The sequence below is a fragment of the Phyllopteryx taeniolatus genome, chromosome 18 (assembly GCF_024500385.1).
Source record: "Phyllopteryx taeniolatus isolate TA_2022b chromosome 18, UOR_Ptae_1.2, whole genome shotgun sequence".
NCBI classification, from domain to species: Eukaryota; Metazoa; Chordata; class Actinopteri; order Syngnathiformes; family Syngnathidae; genus Phyllopteryx; species Phyllopteryx taeniolatus.
The window spans coordinates 17422199-17443788 of NC_084519.1; the positions used below are offsets into that span (position 1 = coordinate 17422199).

Here is a 21590-nt window from a genome sequence, read left to right on the forward strand (position 1 = left end):
CGTGTACCTGTGTGTTGGTGATAGGGATCGAGACAAAGTAGTTGGGTCGTTGGGTCTGCTTCTTTTTCTTTGTCTTCTCCGCATCTTGCTCACTGTCCACTCGTCGTCCCCTCTTCCTGTTTCTCTTGCCCGACTCTTGCTTGACGACTGAAGGAAAAAAGAAAAATAAGTCACACGTTCAAGTCTTATGACAACAAGAACTTTTGGAGAGCCATTAAACATTCGCACTGCGGGAACTGTGATGTGCATTTCCTTCAGTCCGGCAATGTGCACGAAGTACGTACTAAATGGGCCACAGGCAACGTTTAGATCTACGAACTACATGTACCAAGTTGCACTTCCTGTAAGTTGAGTAGGAAATGCAGCATATGCTTGCACCAGAACTGGGAACTTTTGCGCATCCATTGAGTGTTTGGACCGCTATAACAATTGCCTTAATTTAGTTCTGGGGTAATATAACGGCCCTTCTTGAGGCTACGGTGTGGTACGGATAGGGAAATACTTTCAAAAGGTCCAGGAACCACCGACGACAATGAGCCACACAGGAACTTCTGCGTTAGGAACTACAGTAGGGACAGGGTTTCCCCTATTTAGATCATAGTTCGTGCAGTCCAAACATACAGCTAGAAAACAACTCCCCTGATTTGTTGGAGGCTCCCGTCTCCACGTTCTCCTGGCCTCGATTCTCCTTCGGGCTCTCCGGTCCTGAAGCCCTCTCAAGACCAATCACACCTTCCGAAGCAGATTCCTCTTTTTCTCCATTATGAAAACCATCTTCGTGGGAATCCGCAGCTAAGGTCTCCTTGTCAGGCTCCATCTTGCTCATGGTGACCTGACCCAGACCTGAGGCCTGGGAAAAAAGCTAACAAAAACATATTTTAAATTATTTTAAAGCAACAGTGAGGTTGTTTTTTTTTTTTTTTTTTTTTTTTTAAATGTACAGAGGAGTATTAGGTTCACACTGAAAAGAAAAATAAATTCACCACAAGGTTAAAGTCGTAAACTTACGTTTTTTTTAGATAAAGCGCTATATATTATTTTATTATATTATTTGGATGCAGGCCGTAATTGATTTATGCTCAGTAATTGTTACGATAATGTAACAGATGGATGGATTAAGCGCGTGTCGATTGGTCAAGCGTGGAAAGTTTGGCACAAGGATGATGTAATCGAAGGACGACTTTTGTTGCGTTTCCGTCTTCTCGGAGGCTACATTAACGTGGCGACGGCGCTCGCCAAATAGCCCTCACGTCAAAATAAGGACTTCAACAACGGGGGCAATATCGTACGGTTGCCATTTTTATGTTCTTTTGTGCTATGTCATCACTCATTTGGGATGTAAGATGAATCAATATGCAGAATCGTCAGTCAAGCAAATGAACGATTCCTCCTCAGAATCCATTATTGGGAACCGGTTTTGATTCCGCTCTCTATAGACCACTTTTTTTTTTTGGGGGGGGGGGGGGCTCAGAAATATACAATTTTATTTTCATAATGTTATGACTTCATTCTTGTAAATATTCGACGTTTCACCTAAAAAATATTACTTTTATCTCTTAAAATAAAGATTTGTTATCCTCATAATGACTTTAATTTCAAAAATATTCCCCCCCCCCCCGTAATATTGCGATTTTAATCTCGACAAATATCCCTCTTTTTTTGCTTTCAAATATACGACGTTATATTAGGACTTGTCTTTTTGTTTTGTGCTCATTGCCTTACCTGAGGCGCTTTTATCCTCGTTGGTGCATCGAGAAGCAAACTTTTGCAGCCCGAAGGCGCTCTCGAACAACTCGACGCGAGGCCGACCAGGAGACGACTCAGGTGCATGACGCGCACGCGCACAATGCCTCCAAGTCAGCTCGCGTTTAACAGCCGACTAACATTGGGTTTAAAAGGACTTTTTAGACAAATACGCATTTGCGGAAGAAAAAGCTGCGTGACGTCACATACGTCAAAGTTCACGAAGGGATCGCACACCTGTCTAAATGAATCCATCCGCCATGTTGGCTCAGCTCGTGACGAGCCAACATGGCCGCAGCTCCGCCTGAACGGAACCAAACGCGAAACCGACAAACGTAACAACTTGTCGTCGGTTCTCGGGAGATATATAGTGAAAATAAGGAGACAGAAACCGTTCAAAAAACGCCGTTTTGCTAGCGTCTCCGCGCTGTTCGGAAGTCAGCAGTTTGTAAACATACGTCATTTCCGGCTTAGAGCTGGCTTCAGAATAAAAGTCGAGCTGCGTGCACTTCAGAATAAAATACGAGCGCAGCCTTATTCATTGAAAACGTAAGCAAACGTGAGTTTTTCGAATCTTCGGTTTACGATAAAAGAGGTTTCCAACGCCATACTAACTGGTTTTCATTTGATTGTTATATAAATATATATATATATATATATTGTCCTGTTCGGCTGTTAGGTCAAGCAGTGTGTCACAGTGGAGTTTTGTAAGCTTCCGCTGTGTTATTATAATTGAGGTTTATCGAGAATCAGACTTGATCAGACGAACAGAACGTTTCGAGAAGGGAGAGAGAAACAAAGACAAAAGACAAATCACTAATTGTAAACAGGATGAGAGAAGTAAATCATGACATTATCTACAATAATGAAACATTAAATATGCGTGTTGCAGGGAAGAACAGGACAAGATAGAACAGGACAAGGGCAGGAGAAGACGCATGCAGGACAAGGTCGTGAACCCGGCTGGACAACTCAAGTGTGCTGTTGGTTTATATTAATGGCCTAGAAGATTTTTGTCATACAAATATTTGGGTCATTCTAGAATTAGAGGACATAATTCATATTAAAATAAAATGTCACTTTATTTAATTTATTTTTTTGGGAAAATGTTCAGGTGCCTGAGTATCTGTAGTAGGGTTGCGCCAAAAGTAGCAAAATATATGATATGACAAATAAAATGCTGTTTTTCTAAAAAACATAAGAGAACGATCAAATAAATGGCCCGTTTTTCAAAAATGTTGGTGCTTGCATTGTCCTCCAGTTCTGGAATGGTGTCATTCAAAATTTATGACTTACTGCGTAAGTGGTACACTACCTCAAGTTCCGATTTACGTACAAATTCAGGTTGCTTTGCCACCGGAGGACCCCAAAATTATTCACTTATTTACAATTGTAAATATGCTACAGTTGTTGAAATGATTTAAAGAAGAGGAACAGAAAAGCCAGCAGGGTGCAGCAAATGACACGTTCTCCTCTGCAACAACAACAACAACAACAACAGCAACGATAAAAATTCAAGTCGCTATCAGGTGCAGTTTCAAAGTTTGGCCACCAGATGGCAATCAGACATCATGGGCTGTTTCATTCTTTCCATTTTATTCTTTTTCTAGTTTCTTTTTTGAGAGGGAGAGAAAGACGATTTGAGATACAAGTGTGTTGAGGCTCACAAAATGAATTAAAGTCATATCTCAAAGCAGCACTGTGTAGGATTTTATGACGTTTAATACAGAGGAGTGGGTTCATTGGCATTTTTGGGGGACACAGTCGTATTAGTGTGCAGGTTTCTGATTTAGCATTCACACAATAACCAAAGACACACACACACACACACACACACATACACTGCGCAGTAGCATTGGTCTGACTAGTAACAAAGCCGCCACAGAGCATTCTGTCCTCCAACCGATAAGAACCCCCCCCCCTCAACCCCCTCCTTTCCTCTAATAGAGGATGTGAAACTTCAGGCTTGTGTGCGTCTTAAAGGTCAGAAAAATAAAACGCAGTCAGACCACGATGATGATCACTGACATTAAAAAGATCCGCCGGCGAGCGAGCGAGCGCCGACGAGGACGAGTGTGCAACTCTTGTCAGCCACGAATGAACGCAATATCGCGATTGAACCGCCAAAGTGGAACGCAATCTGTAATGCTGGTTGACTTCCAAGTTGTTCTGTTTAAAAAAAAATAAAAACATAAAATCGGCCTTTGACACCAGTTTCACCGATCAACACGTTACGCAAGCGGCGCATGACGGCAATGTTTAGCGATGGTTTCGGGGATTATCGGGAAATTAAATAAAATCGCTACATTACATCAATCACCACGAAACTGGGCGGGCATGTCTGTCATAATAGGACGCACGAAAATGTCTCAAGGACCCATACCCCAAATTGAACAGGAAGTCAGCCATTTTGGTTTGAAGCAGTCATTTTTGAGTGAAATTTTGGGGTGAAAAATTGGGATGGATTTTTTCGCCCAAATCCTACTAAGGAATTCACCCAAATGGAAGAAGGCCTTCTAGACAGATGCTCGACGCTGCACTACGAAGCGTTTCGCCTCATGTGGGCGGAGCTTGACGTCAAACTTTGATTTGAGTTTTGAGGATTCGCCAGGGGAAAAAAAATAATCTGCGTTGATTATCTGAGAAAATCGTCACTGTGAGGCATTCAGGCTCCATTTTACCGGGCCACCAAATATGCGGTTCCTCATGCTTAAAGGTACAAACACTGCCTTTGCATGTACTCTACAATATTTGCCAGTGTTTTGTTTTAGAGCCACCTGGAACTCAATCTGTAGTCCCGAAGGAAATATTACTGGGCAAATATTTGTCACCTGCGCGTCGTTATCTCTTGCCCAAACACTCGAAGTACTCGCGCGCGTGTGTCAAGACCTACGGTCATGTTTGCAAACACAACTGTTGCACACGCCGCAACGCCACACCCCACTCCACATAATCGGCTTTCCGCGCCATCATATCAGATAGGCGGGATTGTACATCATGTTGGCAAACACCGCCGCCGCTCAATTTCCCTTTGCTTGGTGCAGTCCAAAGCAGGCAGGCGGCACAGATATGATCATTATTAATTATTACTATTTTATGTGCTGTTTTTGGTTATATGCTGTATATACCATATATATATACCATCAGACCTCCTATTAGGTTATGTGCTTCTGCGCATTGTTTTTGTTTTTTGGGCAGGGGACTTTAAAAATTTAATAGGACTGTAAAATTGTATCAAGTGTAGTGAAATGAAAATTAGATATAAAACGCGCTTCAATTTTTTTTTTATAAATTAAATGAATTATGAATAATCGCTTAAAAATTGTATCATGAATAATAATTTGCTGAAGATGGTGACATTTTACAGAAAGGGATCGGAAAAAAATGTGAATAAAAAACTATACGTAGTAGATAAAGAAATACAAAGAAAATATATTTCAAACAAAGAAAAGTCATATATATTTATTTTATACAATTAAAAAATATTCTTAGTCATGATATAACATTTTCATGTTCTTTGATGGAGATGGATAAATTGTACAAAATTAAATTTAAACAAAATAATGCACACATAAAACAAATATAATGAATAATATATGTGCATTTAAAGACAAATAAAATGGAAAAAGTCAGGAAAAAACTATGGATTTATATTATCGATTTGTGTAAATATTATTTGTCATTATATATAACATTTGCATCTCCTTTGCTGAAGATGAAAAGAACATTTCAAGAAAATAATGTGACCAAACAAATACCGTGATAAATAAATGAGCATATTTATTCAATGAACTTGTACACTGTAAATGTTTTTTCGCCATTACCTGGAAACGATGGGAGGATGCTGACATTTTGACACTTTGGATATACTGTGTTTTTGGACTAAAGATGAATGGCAAGTAGCAAATTGTTAACATGGGATGCGATGACACTATTTGCTTTAAAGTAACACACACCCACACACACACACAGAGTTACAAAAGCCGCCCAATGTTCGCCATTAAGCAAGCATAAATCTCAAAGCTTGGGACAGGAACAAATGTGGCAAGTGTAAGTCGCCGGATGTAAACCCGACAGCTTTATTAGGAAACTAGATTGTGTGAATTTGTCTGAATTAATGTGACACGTTCCTTTGGGGGGGGGGAATGAAAAATAGCGAGCCCCTCTCTCACTCATGCAGGCGGCTGGCTCACTCTTTCCTGCTGTTGTTGTTGTTCTTGCCTTTACTGTAATCTCATTGAAGTAAGGCAGTCCTTAATTAAGCGACTTTATGAGTAAAGCTTTGCTTTGTTTGAAGGGAAACCAGGAACGAGTGTTTCATCTTTTCCTGTGAGGAAAAACAATGAGACTATTTTCTGCTTTTAAAAAATGTCCCAAAATGACCTTCAATTGGGCGATTCGAGCCAAAATGGCCGACTTCCTTTGCATTTTCGGCCACGGGTTCTTGAAACGTTTTGATGCATCTTGTAACGAGAAACATGTCAACCAAATCAGGTGTCAATCAAACAAACACACTGGTGGCAGGCAATCTTTTAAAAACAAAAAAATTTTTTTTTTACCAACTTTTCTGAACACCTAGCGATGGCTAAAATGACCCGAAAACGGCTGCTTCAAGCCAAAATGGCCGACTTCCGTTGCATATGTGGGCACAGGTTCTTGAGACTTTCATGATAAATGTGGACCAAATCGGGTGTGTTTTAGACATACGGGTGGCAGACACCAAAATAGCAAGATTAAAATGGTGTATATACACACACATATATATATATATAGATATAGATAGATATATAAAAAAAAAGAATCTGCCCCTCATTTTCCTGTTCTTGCTTATGGAAAATAGGAGCGACTGCGCCCGTGGGACTGGATGAGCTGTTCCACCTTTCGAGAGGAAGAGGAGGAGAGATAAGCAGTCTGCCGCAGGGAGGGAGGGTGGGAAATAAGTGGCCCGTAACGGGAGGATGCAGATCACATACGAGACCGCGTCCTGCAGCTGCGGGCCTGAGCTGGACTTCCGTATTCGATACAAATAGCCTTCCCCGTGTGTGTGTGTGTGTGTGTGTGACGGAAGAGTGCTTTGAGTGTCGGTTGCTGCATAAGCGATGGAAGAAGTTAGAAAAGTTGGGACGACAGCCTCGCACCCGACCGTACTCGATGGTACTATGGTTGAAAAATCCAAAAATAAAAAGATAGCGCCAAAGCACTACTTCTACATTACTTGGCGCTTTTTGGCACAAAAACAGCGAATCCGGTGTGGTTTTTTTTTTTCAGCTCGTAATGAAGGTCCCAAAATTAAATTAAAAAGGTTATGCTTGCAAGTCAAGCTTTACTTTCAGGCATCCTATTTATTAAAGTTAATAAAACCATCAGCAAGATACAGTGCAAGCATCCTCGTAAAAATATGGATAAAAAGTACTTTTGGCATCACGTAAATGTCTCGTATTAGATTTAGCGTGGCACAAATAATCTGCAATGCCTCAGCAGCGGCATCAAATGTGTCAAAGCCGCTAATCTCCGATGATGGAGCTAGCTCGCCATTTTGTCTGTGTGTGTGTGTGTTCATATGTTTGTGCATTTGTCTGCCTGGCATCCCGGCAGGAGGCAACCCTCCTAAAGGGAAACGCACAACATCATCAAGCAGCAGCCACGTTTGCTTTGTGGGAATGTGTGTGTGTGCGCATTGACTGTTAGTGTGTGTATACACCCGCTGTTCTTTGTGCCACATGCCATCGTGTGCGTGTGTGTCTTATTATTTTGTATGATTGTTAATCCAAAGGTGGCACATAGAGTGGTACAAGTCAAGTTCATTTATTTGTCAATCACAAAAGAGTTTTAAAAGGCTTCACTGGCCCACAGTTGACAAAGCTCAACAAACATCTTCTGATCGAAACAAGGAAAAACTCAAAACGCCATTTGGGGAGGAAAGAAGACACCTTACGAAGAAAGGGACCGCAGATGGAGGGATGCCGAGTGGGCAACATTCATCAGATGGTCTGATGAAACAGCATGAAAGTCCATTTCAAGAGATTAGATGAAGATGATGGTAGATGCCTTCAGGGAGGTGGTCCTCCCTCAGAACCGGCTCGCTCGGTCGGTGTAGAATCCCGTAGAGCGACAGGCTCAGATTCGGTCCTCGCCACCGAGCAGGGTGGGGGGTAGAGCGGCAGTAAAACAGGCCAAAATCCAGATGACGGGGTAAAGCAGAGCAAGAGGTAACTTGCATACTAGGTGGGATTTAAGACTGTAAAAATAAGTCTTAAATGGAGATTAAAACATTTCTACTGAGGTAGCAGCTCTAATATCCGCGGGCAGGGCATTCGGGAGAACTGGAGCCCCAATAGAAAAATGCTCTAGAACCTGCGGACTTCTTCCTGGCTCTCGGAGTCACTGAAAGACCAGCGCGTTGCGAGCATAGGTTTCGGGATGGCACGTACGGTGCAAGATAGGAGGAGGCTGCTAAGACGTAATATTTAATGAGTAAGCAAGAAAACCTTAAAATCGCATCTCAAGTGTGAGCTTTTTCTTCTTGTTTCAATTCTCAAAGATGTCGGTGAGCTGATTCGCCTTGCCGATTGAAACAAGAGCTGTGCGTGAGTGTGCCAGTCGCAGCTAGTAACAAATGAGCAAGTTAGCAAAATGTCAAACAGATGGCGGTACCTTCAAATAAGCAGTGACCTTTCACTGCGCGAGCTCGGCTGGTGCCAATTAGCTTTCTTTCGCAAGTCGTCAAAACAGTCCGAGCTCGGACCGCCGCTTCAATGCGGACCTCCGCCAAGGCCAGAACAAAAATGCGAATAATCTGCTGTTCGGCATACCAGACCTGCAAGTGCAGTGGTGCCTTGAGATAAGAGTGACCCCATTTGAGTTTTTCGAGCTGTCGTTCAGATGATTTTTTTGCTTTGAATTTTACTGTCAAACTAAAACATACTAAAAATAAACATAAAACAAAGTGGATTGTACATTGTGTATTTAAAAAAATAATAATCACAAAGTTGCCTAATAGTTCACTAGCTTAACGCTAACAAATAATTGGAAACTCCATAGACAGGCTAACGAATAGCATCTATGTTCAAGTGTTATATAACACCTTGAGGAAGGTCTATTTAGTCACAAACGGTGCAGCAACAGACAGACAATATAACAATACTCGCAGGCATATCTTCTTTATCCTCCGCAATAAATGACTCAAATTACAGCAGATTATTGATTGAGTGACTTCCAGTAATTGAGTGAAACTCTTTTTCATTTGTTTGCATGACTGTATTATACTGCAGCCCAGTGGCCAAGTCGCACAAACTAGAAACACACACAAACCTAAATTCTTTACATTCCCTTATGTTATTACCATATGTTTCAATAAAGTACAATATTACAAAGTGATATTTTTCCTCCTGAAAAAAAAACATTACGAAAAAGGAGATCGGAACGGATTAAAGCTTTTTTCCATTCATTACAATAGGGAAAGATGATTTGAGATACGAATGAACAAGTTATGTCACGGATCTAATGAAAGTCGTATCTCAAGGCACAGCCGTCCGTTATTCCTTTCACAAGTGTGAGCGTTTGACTCCAAACGCGCCTCGCCCGACGCCGGCTTTGGCCAGCTTGTGTAAATAAACGAAAGTAACAAATGAGGCTGAAAAGCCGGCCCCTCAGGCCGGCGAGAGCTCAGATCCATTATTCATGGCGTTCAGCTTCGGGAGTTCAAATAAAAGGTGAGCGTGCGTGTCGGCGTTTGTGCTCCATTATTCGGGGGCTTAACCTTCCTGCCGTATTAGCGCCTCAACTCCCAGAAGAAAAAATGCGCCATTTAAATTCCGATAGGCGTGATAACATCCCCTCATACTTGGAAGAGCGGAGACCTCTGCCAAGGTTTTCAAAGCCTCGCAGGCCGGTCCGTACCTGCTGTTAGCCGGCCACTTCCTGGTTTGCGGAGGACGACGCAAATCAATGGGATCGTACCATGTTTGATTATGTCATGAGAGAAACAGGTCCGCTGTGACGCAAATCGAAAGAAAAAATACAAATCGTGGAGGGGTTGTTTTTCCCGTTTATTTTGTTTGTTTGCCGGCTACTTTTATCGTATTGCCATAAAACGGAAGAGGACATTTGAATTGTTCGAGGCGGGAACGGAACCATTGGAGCTCAAATCACCAAATCCTCGTACAGAAGTGGAAAGAAAATTCTAGAGCGATGTAGCTGTGTTTGTCGTCTGTTTGGTAGATGCTAGAGAGTGACCTAAAATGAAATAGACAGACAGGACTTAACCATTTGGAATTTGGGTGGAGGGTCATTTTATTCCATCGTAACACCATCCATCAATTTTCTATACAGTGTTTCCCTGCATATTTGCTCCGTTTTAAAAAAATAAAATAAAATAATGAGCAATAAAACTATTGTGACTGGAACAAGAAAATAGAAAATAAACAGGAAGAAATTACAGAGCGTCATATTTGAGCTTGTTTTTCATGACATTCCTAAGCTAGCACGCTACTTTCTGGTTCATGGAGAGTGACGTAAATCTTACGAATACACGAACGGGACTGACGTCTAACTCAAATGAAAAAAAGAAAAAACAAACTGAATAAAGTGTAGATTGCTGTTTTCTGGTTAATGGAGAATGGCGTAAAAAAAAATTCACGTCCGGGACAACCATTTTGAATTTTTAGGAGGAACAGTTCCTTTGTGACTCGTGCATTGACATTAAAGCAACAATAATATTATGGCTCCCATAATACTGCATATATTATCTTGATGGTGTATTTATACATTTGGGATGCAAACAAATAAGTGTACATCTTTTTTTAATGCATTCCCACTAATTATGCAGACAATAACTATTTTGTGAAAATGTAAAAAAAAAAAAAAAAAAAGACCACAGCCAGCAATATAATGCATCCACAATGAATGCATTGTTTTCTCATTATGAATGAAACCAAGAAAAACAGAAACACTTCTTTTATATATATGTATATATATATATATATATAGAGAGAGAGAGAGAGAGAGAGAGAGAGAGAGAGAGAGAGAGAGAGAGCGAGATGAGCTGACCGATGGATCAAATTAATTTATAGTTGGTATATTCATTTAAAAAAAAAAACATTAGCTTTAACGTGTTATTTTAAGGATGAATGAATTATTAACTTCATCATTGTAGTTTGGGGACCATTTCTGGTGCAGTCCCTATAGTAATAAATGTGCTGTAATTTCATTTCCATAATAATATTAAGACACTGCAAACATATTCCCAACAGTGGCTGACATTCATTTTAATTAAGCATTAGCTCTTTTTTCTTTTCTTTTTTTTTTTTTTTTAAACCACACAACAATCCAGGGAATTGTGTGAACACGGTTTCCTCCTAATGATGTCATCCGTTGAAAGGAGCTGCTTCATTTTTTACGGATGAACTGTGCGCACCTCGAATGCCACTAATACACCTCGTGCAAAATGCGAGCGCGGCGGCTTAAACGACACGACGGCAGCAATTATAGAAAATAATGCAAACGCATCCCGTATGACAATAATAATATAGAAACATAATGGGAAACACATGTGCCAGTTCTTCTGTCACGTCAGCCAATCGCGTTCTACGAGACAAGACTTGGCTTTGACGGGAGGCTGTCACTGAGCGAAACCTTTTCCACATATACAACCTTATTCCAAAATGGAATAAATAATAATACAAAATCTATATACAAGAACCCATAATAACGATATGGATTTTTATGGGTGGGGAGAAATGCTCGAAAGTTTACGAAAAACAAAAACTCACTCTCAACTGAGCGATCGAATGTGAGGTCACTTGCTCGCCACATTAGGGAAATACAGTCGACGTTACAACGGACATTCTGTGTATTTTATCACCGTCGTTGCCACGAATGACTGAGCAGCCAGGAAGGAGACGTGTACATTTTTACGCTGGCGATAAGTCCTTTATACTCTGCATTTTTATTCAATAAAGTCTTTTTAAAAGCAGACAGAAAGAAACATTGCTGCAATTTGTCCTGTACGTTCGCTCTCTTTTTCTTTGTGCCATCCTTCAGAGGTGTTTCTTGACCTCTCTCGCGTGGAGGCGCCGCTTTTCCCTGCTTCAGAATTCCTCCGAGCGCAAAGCTGAAGGGCAGAAAATAAAGTGCTGCTCAATCCGGGCCGACAATCAATCAACGTTAGCGCTTGTAAACGGCGCTCATGCAAATGGCTTCATGCGTTGGTTTTTAAATGACGATCTTTGTTTCAAAATCACTCTGACGCTAAACTTCAGTTGTTGCTGTGGCAACGCTGGATCCAACCTGCTCGAGTGGTCCACAATAGACCAGGCGGACCTGCCGGTACGCTGGCGCTAAGCGGCGCGCTGATGCTAATTTTCAGAATCAACTCAAATAATCAAAGTTTATTTCAAGACATGGCTCAATTCTGTTGCGCTTGGTTAGCATTTAGCAACGATACTAACTAACATTTACTTTCCTCGCGGACAGGGTGATGGCGTGTCTAAATGAAGCTCATCCCTTCACTTCAACATAGTTCCTTGGCACCAACATGCCCCAGTGATGGCGCCAAAGCAATACTTTATATTGGCCAGGGCACAAAAACAGCAACTAACGGAGCATAGGTTGAAAAAAAAAAAATAATCATTTGTGACTTTGCGGGAGAACACTTTAGTCATTCCACATTTCAACAGCACTACAAAATGGCTAACTCACTATATAGGGCGGTATAGAGCTGATCGGGAGTGATTCCGAACGCCGCCATAGAGAGTTTTACAATAGATAGTGAGCTAGCTAGCTAGCTTGCTAGCAACATGGGAAGGAACTTAAGGTAGCTAACTAGATGTCAAGCTAGCATGATCATTAGAGAGATAGCAAGATTGTTAGCAACATAGTAGATGAGTTTTTGTTCAAGTCGTCATCATTGGAGTAACGATGTAGTGATGTGGTTAGAAAAGTAGTTGAAATGGTTTTTAAAAATGACACAATCATGCTCTGTGTTGGATGTTGACGTTAGCGTGATGGGTGATGCTCCCGCTTACATGTGAAGGTTTCGGTTAGCTGCTGAATACCTTCCGCCTCCTCCTCCTCCTCGTCGGGCGCCACCAGGCTGGCGGCAAACGTCCACATCATCTCCAGCCAGTCGGTGGCCTCATGCGGCGGCGGGTGGGCAGCCCCGGCGCCGGAGCTCGACCTGATCGGACGGACGTCTCCTGAATTCACGGAGGAACAGCAAAATCAAGGAAACCCAAAAAGTCAAGTCCAATTACTGCATATCCTCAAATTGTGGATTTTTCTTCAAATAGATGTGCCCTGATGACTCGCTGGATGCATCATTCACTGACAGTATGTAAAATAAACACCTCTCTCAAATAGCTCCCACTCCGAAATGCAGCCAAAACCAAGTATTGAAACAAGTCCTGTAAAAAAATATTCGCCATCAGGAAAAAACAGCTATCTGGCTGTACAGACATAGACTCTTGTCCACAAAAAAAGCAAAGTCGTAAAAGGACTGTACTTTCCTCAAATAGTGGCAGTTACCTGATGCGTCATCCACTTAAGAAAATAAACGCCTCACTCAAACAGAAATAAACACCTCCCTTTTTAAACAAGAGTTAAAAAGGGACAAACAAACACCCAGCAAGTGTACTCGCGTCTGTTCATAGACTATTGTTCGCCAAAAAGTAAACTCCACTCAAATGACTTCACTTTCCTCAAATAGTGGCCGTTATCATTTACTCACTTAAGAAGAATAAACGCCTCGCTCAAATAGACGCCTCAATTTTTACCATCACAAAAAAAAACAACAACTTTGATTTGAGATACAAGCATGTCACAGAATGAATTAAACTTGTACTGAAGTGCAAAAGACGGATGGCGTTTGTGCACTCGCCTCTGCCGGCCTTCAAACCTCGCCTGGCGATGGCGGCAGGAGGCGGGAGACCTGAGGAAGGAAAAAAAAAAAAAAGAGTGAGAAGATGAAAAAGCAAAAAGAGAGCGCCAATCACTAAAGGGATAAAGTGCCATGAGCTGCTTTTATTTCACTGCAAATTTCATAAACCTTTAGATGCGTTATGCATAAAATGGGATTTAAAAAAAAAAAACAGTGCATAGAGAGAACACATGCAATGCATGCTGGGAGTGTGGGATGCAGTCAGAGTATGCGCACATCTACTGAGGAGTTATAGACGGTATTTCTACTTTGTTTCTGTACGTAAGGAAGTAGATTTTTCAGGGATCTATTGTACAACGTAATATGTGGACACATTAGGGTCACCCAGTGAGACAAAAAAAAAAAAAAAAAAAAAAAAGCCGAGACGTGATTTGAAGTCGTTATGGCGACATTTAAAGTCGACAGGACGCAATTTAAAGCCATCGTGATGAGATTAAAGTCGTCACGATGAAATTTAGAGTCCTCGTGATGAAATTCTAAGTCATCATGATGAGATTTACAGGCAACGATTGACGTGAGGATCCCAGTTAACATAGTGTTAACATATAAAAATCGACAATCGACGAGGGCATTTATTTTAGGGACGATTTTTTTCCCTTTGCTCCTGTACTTTCTACTCTGTGTTTATTAAACGGGGCTTGTTACTTTTTACAACCTCTGAAAAATGTCGACACGATGTAAAAAAAAAAAAAAAAAAAAAAACAAAAGATGAAAAACTGCTGCTGCTATTGATGGAAATCTTGGAGTCATTTCAACTCATTTCAATGGGAAAATTGTTTTAAGAGCTCGATCGAGGAACAAATGGAACTCATGTCAAGGTACGACTGCACTTGAAAGTGCTGCTGATGAATGCAGGCGAAGAGGAAGCGAGTGTGAAGTGACGCAAAAACGTCTATTGTCTGCCAATCACAGAAATGTCAGCGCATTAATCAGCTGTTTACGGATGAGCGTTTTGGCGCCCTGCGCTCTTGACAGACAGCAGCGTCTTCCACTTGGGACGCGCTGCGAGTGTGTGGGGAGAATTATTATTATTAATTCAACAAAATTAACAGTAGCCGCGAATGTGCGCATTCACACGTCCCCTCGGGGGAGGGGGGGGGGGGGAGACCAGTGCGAAACGGCCGCACCGTCGACACGGTCGCAGTTTAGCTAACGACCGCTAACGGCTCATGTCCATTTTCTCTGGATTTAGTCACGCAAGGCAAGACGGGAAAGGCGCATGATGGTTAACATCAAACACAAACATCAAACGCATCTCAACTCAAACAGCGGCCGCTGGCGTTCTCTTACTCAAGTGCAAAGCGTGCCCGGCGTTTCGTCAATCGAGAGCGTTCTTTGGAAAGGTCGAGCTACACGCGTTCGTGTCCGTTGATTGGCTGACGGAGAACGGGAACGGAGACGACAGCGGGGATTCTCAACTGGTGGGTCGGGACCCCAAAAGTGGGTCGCGGACAGGTAATAATAAATGTACAGCTAAATAATTCAGACTATTAAATTGTTTACAGCTGCTTTGCTTTGCAGCCTTCATTTCCTACAAAAAAAAAGAAGACAAACGATGTTGTACTTTTTTTTTGAGGGTTCTTGTAAAGCAAAATTTTTTTTTTAAAATTGCTCGCAACATCAGTTTCATCGATCAACACGAAATTGGGTGGACATGTTTATCATAACAGGATGCCCAAAAAAAACCTCAAGGACCTGCCCCCAAAATCAAACAGGAAGTCGGCCATTTTGGTTCGTGGCCGCCATTTTGAGTCAGTGCCAAGGCTCGTGCTTTTGACAACCTCCGACCGGGGAATTCACCCAAACGGGCAACCCACAGGGTACGTTTTGGGCACCTTTAAAGAACTTGTTAAGATGCAATTGTTGGTTTTTCTAGCGGAGGCCACCATTTGAGGAAATTGATCCGGATTTTTTTTTCAGTACATCTCGCTCAACATGCAAGCAAGCAAAGCAGTCAGCACGCGGATGTTTTTACCAGGTGATACACACACGGGCTCGTCACAGTATGACGTGTACTCTTTGGGGGTGGATGGCAGGTGATGGACAGCATGAGGATGCGTGAAAGGAGGTCAGGGGGTCAAGGAAGAGGAGGAGAGGAGTTAAGAGTGCGGAATATGTGGAGGAGGCGCCGTGGGAGACATAAAAGAGCAACGGATGGAAAAAGGACGTCCGTCATCGCAGTGCATTAAACGCTCGGTCGGGTTTGATGACAAAATCAAAGCCATTGAATTTTGGCTCAGTACGTGTGGTTAAGAGGTTGTTCGACCTTTGACCTCTGCGTGTCAATTCCATTTAGAGCCTTACAGTAGATGCTAATGCCTTATAATAGTCAACAATGGAAACATACAATTGTTTTAAAACAATACATTTAGTCTATTTGATGACCCGGACACAATCGTTCCAGAGACTTAAGTCGCAAAATACAGAAGACGTGGCACACATTTGAGCGTCTAAATCAGCGAGTGAACTTTGGACGGTTTTATGTGAAAGAAATGGAATCGAGCGGCCTTTCCATCAGTTAGCATTCAGTGATCGGATGTTAGCTGTCCAACATGGAGTCGTGTGACCGCGTCACAGCAAGAAATTCGCTTCCGCCTCTAAAACGGTCATTTTCAGTACATCCGGCCACTAGAGGGAGACACACCGTGTGCTGGTTTAAGTAAACGTTGATTTAAAAAACACTATTGAGTCATTCAAATAATTTTCATATGCTGGCATATGAAAATTACAATTAATGGCAATTCCAAGTTTGTTTAGTCTTAAAACACAAATAGTTTTTTAACCATAAATTCAACACATTTTGCAATTTTGCTGAAAATCATTAAAAAAAAATTAAAGCGACAAATTACATCCAAACTGGGTGTCCACAAACATTTAGTGTGAAAAAAATAAGAATGAGTTCTACTAAGTTTTGTACAAAAGCCCATTAACATCTAACAAGAACAGACTGCGATGACAACAGAACGAAACAAAAAAGGGAAAAAAAGAAAAAGACAAAAACATTCCGCCAAATTACTGCAATCTACAATCAAATTACTGCAAATTTAACAGTTTGAGAATTTAGTAGAAAATCGTACAAAATCAAAAAGCATCCAATTTGGACGAAAAATTAGGTCCGTTTATTTTTCGTGTTTCCTTTTAACAGTAGCAACTTTTGTAACTTCCTATTGCACTTCATTGGCAATTGAATTTGTTAAAATGTTGTTTTTATTTTTTGTTTAACCAGTTGAGAACAGTTTGTCACTGACAAAGCTGACCTGAGTGCAGACAGGAGTCTCTTCCTGAAATCTACTTTCATTGTTACTGATGGGAAACAGGAATTGGGAATCCAAAAGAAACGAAGCCGTCGAATTCCGAGGGTTCGCAGAACCGCAGTCTTATCGGAACATTTCTGCATGCGTGACTTCCCAAAAGTGACGTGATGTTAAAAATGATGATGTCCACTTTTGAAGTTTGCTTCAAAAATGTCCAAGAGGAAGCTGACAATGAAAATGTTCTTAAACGTGAGCATTGGCGTGACATTTTGGATGAAAGTTTTTCAATTATGGGCATGGTTTAAACTTATTTGGATGAGATTATGAGGATTCTGGAATGAGAATGCGATGGTGCGAAAAGAGGATTTGGCTACCCGCTAGCGTCTTGTAGTCGAGCAGGTCGAAGAGAACGACGGCGACGGCCGCCCACGTGATGACCAGCGCCACCACCAGCAGCCACGCCGTCGGCGAGCTGAAGGTCAGGATCACCTCGTCCAAAACTGTCTTCTGATTGGCTCGCGGTGGAGGGACCGCCTCCCCGCCGCTGGTCTGGCTGCTCATTGGTGGAGAAGGCAGCTGAGTCGAGAGAGAATGACATGACTAGCAAACACCCCCACCCACGCAGGCACGGGAGAACACGCAAACTCCACGCAGGCGAGGCCGGATTTGAACCCGCAACCTCAGAACTGTGCGGCGGATGTGCTAACCAGTCGGCCGCCGTGCCGCCTTTATTTATAATTAATTGATTGATTATTTAGTAAATGGTTTATTTGACATTTTTTAAAAATTTACAATAAAGCAGCCGGCACAGTGGAAAAGACGGGTTAGCGGATCTGCCTCACAGTTCTGGGGACCGGGGTTCAAATCCCGGCCCCGCCAATGTGACGTTTGCATGTTCTCCCCGTGCCTGGGTGGTTTTTCTCCGGGCACTCCGGTTTCCTCCCACACCCCCAAAAAAACATACGAATGAATGCACCCCTGGTCGCCGACGTGACGTGACGTGACTTGGCCGCTGTAGGCGGGCGTGTTTGTAGCAAGGCCGCGCGCGCCTCACGCCATGAAAATGCTTTGTATGGGCGTTAGCTTAAGCGCCGGCCTTGATTAAAGCATGCGGCAGCTGCTTGCTCGCCGGGGCTTCGGCGAATCATCCGAGCGTGCGCCTTTGTGCGTGGATGGGGGGGGAAAAAACAAAATCAAGAGTGCCACAAGGCGGAAAGACGATCAACGATGGGAGAGCAGGAGACGCTGACCCAGATCACCCGAGGTGATCCGGGGATTGAATTCTGTGTAGTTTTTTTCCAGCATCTGTTTCACAGTCATGCTTGGATTCTTGTCTTAATGCTCAATTAGCAATAACGTCCTATAGCTCTGCGACAATAACCACCCACTCGGGGTCTCTATTTAAAGGAGATATGCATTCAACCTCAGCATATCATTATATATATATATATATATATTCAAATCACCTTTTCGCAGTTTTTTGGTGGATCCGATTCTTGTTTATTCAGTGAAAAACTCACCTATTTGCTGTTTTTGTGCTCAGGCCACTTGGGCGCCATCTTGTGGCATCCCGGTGCCAAGCGACTGCAGATGAAACTTGACTTTCGTGATTGAAAGTCTGACTAAATCATACGAAAACAAAAGCAATATTTCCCATCGAAAATGATGTACGGTAAATCCAATCAATCTGTTCCAGACACTCAAAAATATGTAGAAAAAAATAAGTTTTATATGCAGTGAAATGAATATAAATGACTATTGAAGATGATAAATGAACATTTAACATGACTTTTGCCTTCATTGAAGACTCTTGAGCAGGGGAGAGAGGGGATCCATTTTTATACTTTGCTACCTGTTTTTTCTCGAATTAGTATATCATTTTCTTGCTTTCTTCATCAAATGGCTTGCACTCTGCACTTTGTGTCATGCAGTGTAAAAAAAAAAAAAAAAAAAAAAAAAAAAAAAAAAAAAAAGGGGACGCTGGAACAAATTAATGGCATTCCCATTCATTTCAATGCAGAAAGTTGATTTGAGATACAAATGTTTTGAGATACAAGCGTGATCGCAGACCGAATTCAACTCGTTTCTTAAGGCACCACTGTTATAATTACTCCAATCACAACAACCACTGTTATAAGACAGCTTTGGCACCAAAAACCGCAGTGACCACAAACAATAGCTGCCTAACGCCGCGTAAACTTCGGTCTCAGGTTGAGGATGGGAAAAAAATAAAAAAGTCTTTTTATCCATCAAGTTGACCTTTTATGTTTCTGCATCGATAATAACCCTCCACATCAATTTAACATGTTTCCACAGTGGTGAAGCCTGTGTGGGGGTGTGTGTGTGTGTTTGTTAGCGCTAAAAGCTGCACATTGATTTGGCGGCACCGCGACCGGCCGACGTTATCGACCCACCGCAGGTGAGAGCGTCACGATGTGGTGACGGAAAAAGGCCCGCCGCCGTTTTAACGTTGCGCTTGAGCGCTCACAGCGCGGTCAACACCTGCAAGAGTTGCGGTTCGGCATTCCGCACATTGGCAGGTTTTTGGAATCTGAAACTGAAAGTTTGATTCTGCCTCTTTCCCGACGAAGCTACAAATAACCCTTGTAGTCTGCTTTGCTGTTAGGATTTTCTTGTATTTCCTAACATTTTTTATTGTGTGTAATTGCCAAAAGATGAGTTTAACAACTTAATACCGTTCGTGTAAAGTGCTTTGTTTGCCCGTGTGTGATGTCAGTTTGCACTATTGTGTTATTTAGCCTAGTATGCTAGCTAGTCCTATTCATGAGCCTTATGTGAAGGTGCTTTGTTTGCGTTAAATAATTAACCTGCTGGACACGGTCATTTATGTAACATGGGATCATGATTGTGTACATGCTAGATGGTAGGTGTTGGTGCTTTATGGTCCTCTCCATTTTCCGTGCTTTGCTGCCATCTTGTGGCATGTATACGCAATTCTAAAGCCCTTTTAAGGGAGAGGAGTCAATTATTCGGGGTTTTTTTGCTCTCTGCGGCAAGGCTCGGTCCCATTCCCCCACGGACATGAATTACGAGGTCTTTCTACGAGCAGATGACGCGGAGGAGCACCTGTTGGCCCGACAACTGTTGACCGCCAGCCATTTATCGGGACCAGCTATTTCTGACCATTGCTAGTACGGTTTCTCAATGTGTTTGCTTTGACATTCGTCGGGGTTTCCTTCCTTGTTTAATTTTCTTTCTACATTTTTTCATGTATCAAGTAAGGAGTTTTGCGGATTCTTCCAACAATTTGCCAAACATTCCCACCCTGACAGGTTTTGGAAAAATTCTCCATTGAGTATTCCTAGTTTTTGGAACATATCAGCAGTGGTATAGAAATACTTTGCTACAGATTTGGAAAACCCCATTTAGCATTGCTGGTGATTATTTAAGCCTTGGCGGAGGTCTGCCTGTATTCGCTCCCTGCTTTTGTTTTGTTTTGGTTGACGTGATGAACTTCGACACTTGTGGGGGCCATGACACGATCGATGTGCAGTACATGTTGTCACGTTGCATTATGCAAAATTAGACATAAAGGGATTCCGTCCAGTTTATCAGGATATCGACAGCACTCCTCCTCCTGTTCAAATTCAAATGGCCTTGGCAAGTGTTCTGTTCAATACTTTTGCTTTCATTTGGACCACAAAAATGCAGCGAATGGAATTTCCCGGAGCATCATTCGGGTGCAGTTTTCCACCTAATAAATTTCTGCATTCTCTTTTTTCCCACTTCTGTCAGCTAAATTCTAACGACTCTTCTGAACAACACTATAAATGAGTTCTCGCGCACTGGGAATAATGTTTGGAACATCAGCAAGCGGATCATTATTGCCAAAGTTCAGCCGGAATGAAATGGATTTTCCTTTAGTTCTTGGTTCTTCGTTGGGTTTTACACAGTACCTTGGACTTGGAGCTTGCTTGGCGTTCTGCGTTAACCATCAGTCAGTTGAAAGGCTTGGCTAGTGCACTGTTACCATAGACACCAGCATGTAAGTCATTCATTACATCTGGGGGGAAAAAAAATAAAAAAAATAAAAAAGGTTGAAAGCTGGATCGCAGCCGTTTCTAAAAATAAACCACAACCTTCGTCCTTCTTTGATTCCTCTGGATGGTTTGTAAAGTTTTGGCCCAACTTTCACTCGGAGTCCAAGAAAGTCTCCAGTCCGAGGTGGTTAGCTTCACTTTGTAGCAGGACACAGAGCGAGACAAGAAGAGGGGTCACCCTTTCAGTCAGCCCCCCCCCCCACAGCACTCTCGCCCTCTTTGAGCTCCAAAATAGAGATTAAAGGGGAGAGGCACGAGGGGAAGCGAGGCAAACCAAAAAGAGGGCAAAGATGAAGGCATGGAAAGGACATCGATAAGGACAGAAAGAGATCGCTTATTAATCAATCACCGTGCGACTTCTGTCAAGGTTGAAGTGTTAACAAAAGGTTGCTTGGTTGTCAAATGGCAAACATGGAGATTTCATCAAGAGACTATTACTACTTCCCGGTTCATAGCGAAAGACTCGACAACAACGACTCACAAAAGGTCATTTGGGCTCTTGTTCTTAGCAGAAAAAAAGGTTTGCACAAGCCATTTTTTTTTATGAAATAAATTCACAAATACTAATGCACACACTCGTGCGCACACAATAATATC

At 42.1% G+C, this 21590-nt stretch overlaps 2 protein-coding genes across 5 annotated transcripts in view; both read right to left on the minus strand.

Moving 5' to 3' along the window:
* akap7 (A kinase (PRKA) anchor protein 7) overlaps nucleotides 1-2216 on the minus strand; it is a 30964-nt gene extending 28748 nt beyond the window's left edge. For both annotated transcript variants that reach the window (XM_061753038.1, XM_061753037.1), the window contains exons 1-2: nucleotides 1723-2216; nucleotides 8-862 (exon numbers count right to left, since the gene is read on the minus strand). The gene's annotated coding sequence lies outside the window, so the exon portion shown is untranslated. The remainder of the gene's footprint in view (nucleotides 1-7; nucleotides 863-1722) is intronic.
* A 7318-nt stretch (nucleotides 2217-9534) lies between these two features.
* On the minus strand, nucleotides 9535-21202 carry LOC133468631 (triadin-like). 3 transcript variants are annotated; one of them, XM_061754768.1, is made up of 7 exons: nucleotides 21033-21202; nucleotides 20850-20956; nucleotides 17307-17508; nucleotides 15654-15695; nucleotides 13619-13669; nucleotides 12798-12938; nucleotides 9535-11854 (listed from the first exon to the last, which is right to left on the minus strand). In XM_061754768.1, exons 2-7 carry the CDS (start codon nucleotides 20886-20888, stop codon nucleotides 11832-11834), a joined length of 498 nt encoding a protein of 165 aa, XP_061610752.1. In that variant the 5' UTR covers nucleotides 20889-20956; nucleotides 21033-21202; the 3' UTR covers nucleotides 9535-11831. The 3 variants fall into 3 exon arrangements, with proteins under 3 accessions (XP_061610752.1, XP_061610753.1, XP_061610751.1); XM_061754767.1 differs by having other exon boundaries at nucleotides 9564-11854; nucleotides 12768-12938; nucleotides 21033-21198; XM_061754769.1 differs by lacking the exon at nucleotides 15654-15695 and having other exon boundaries at nucleotides 9560-11854; nucleotides 12768-12938; nucleotides 21033-21199.
* Nucleotides 21203-21590: the final 388 nt, after the last annotated feature.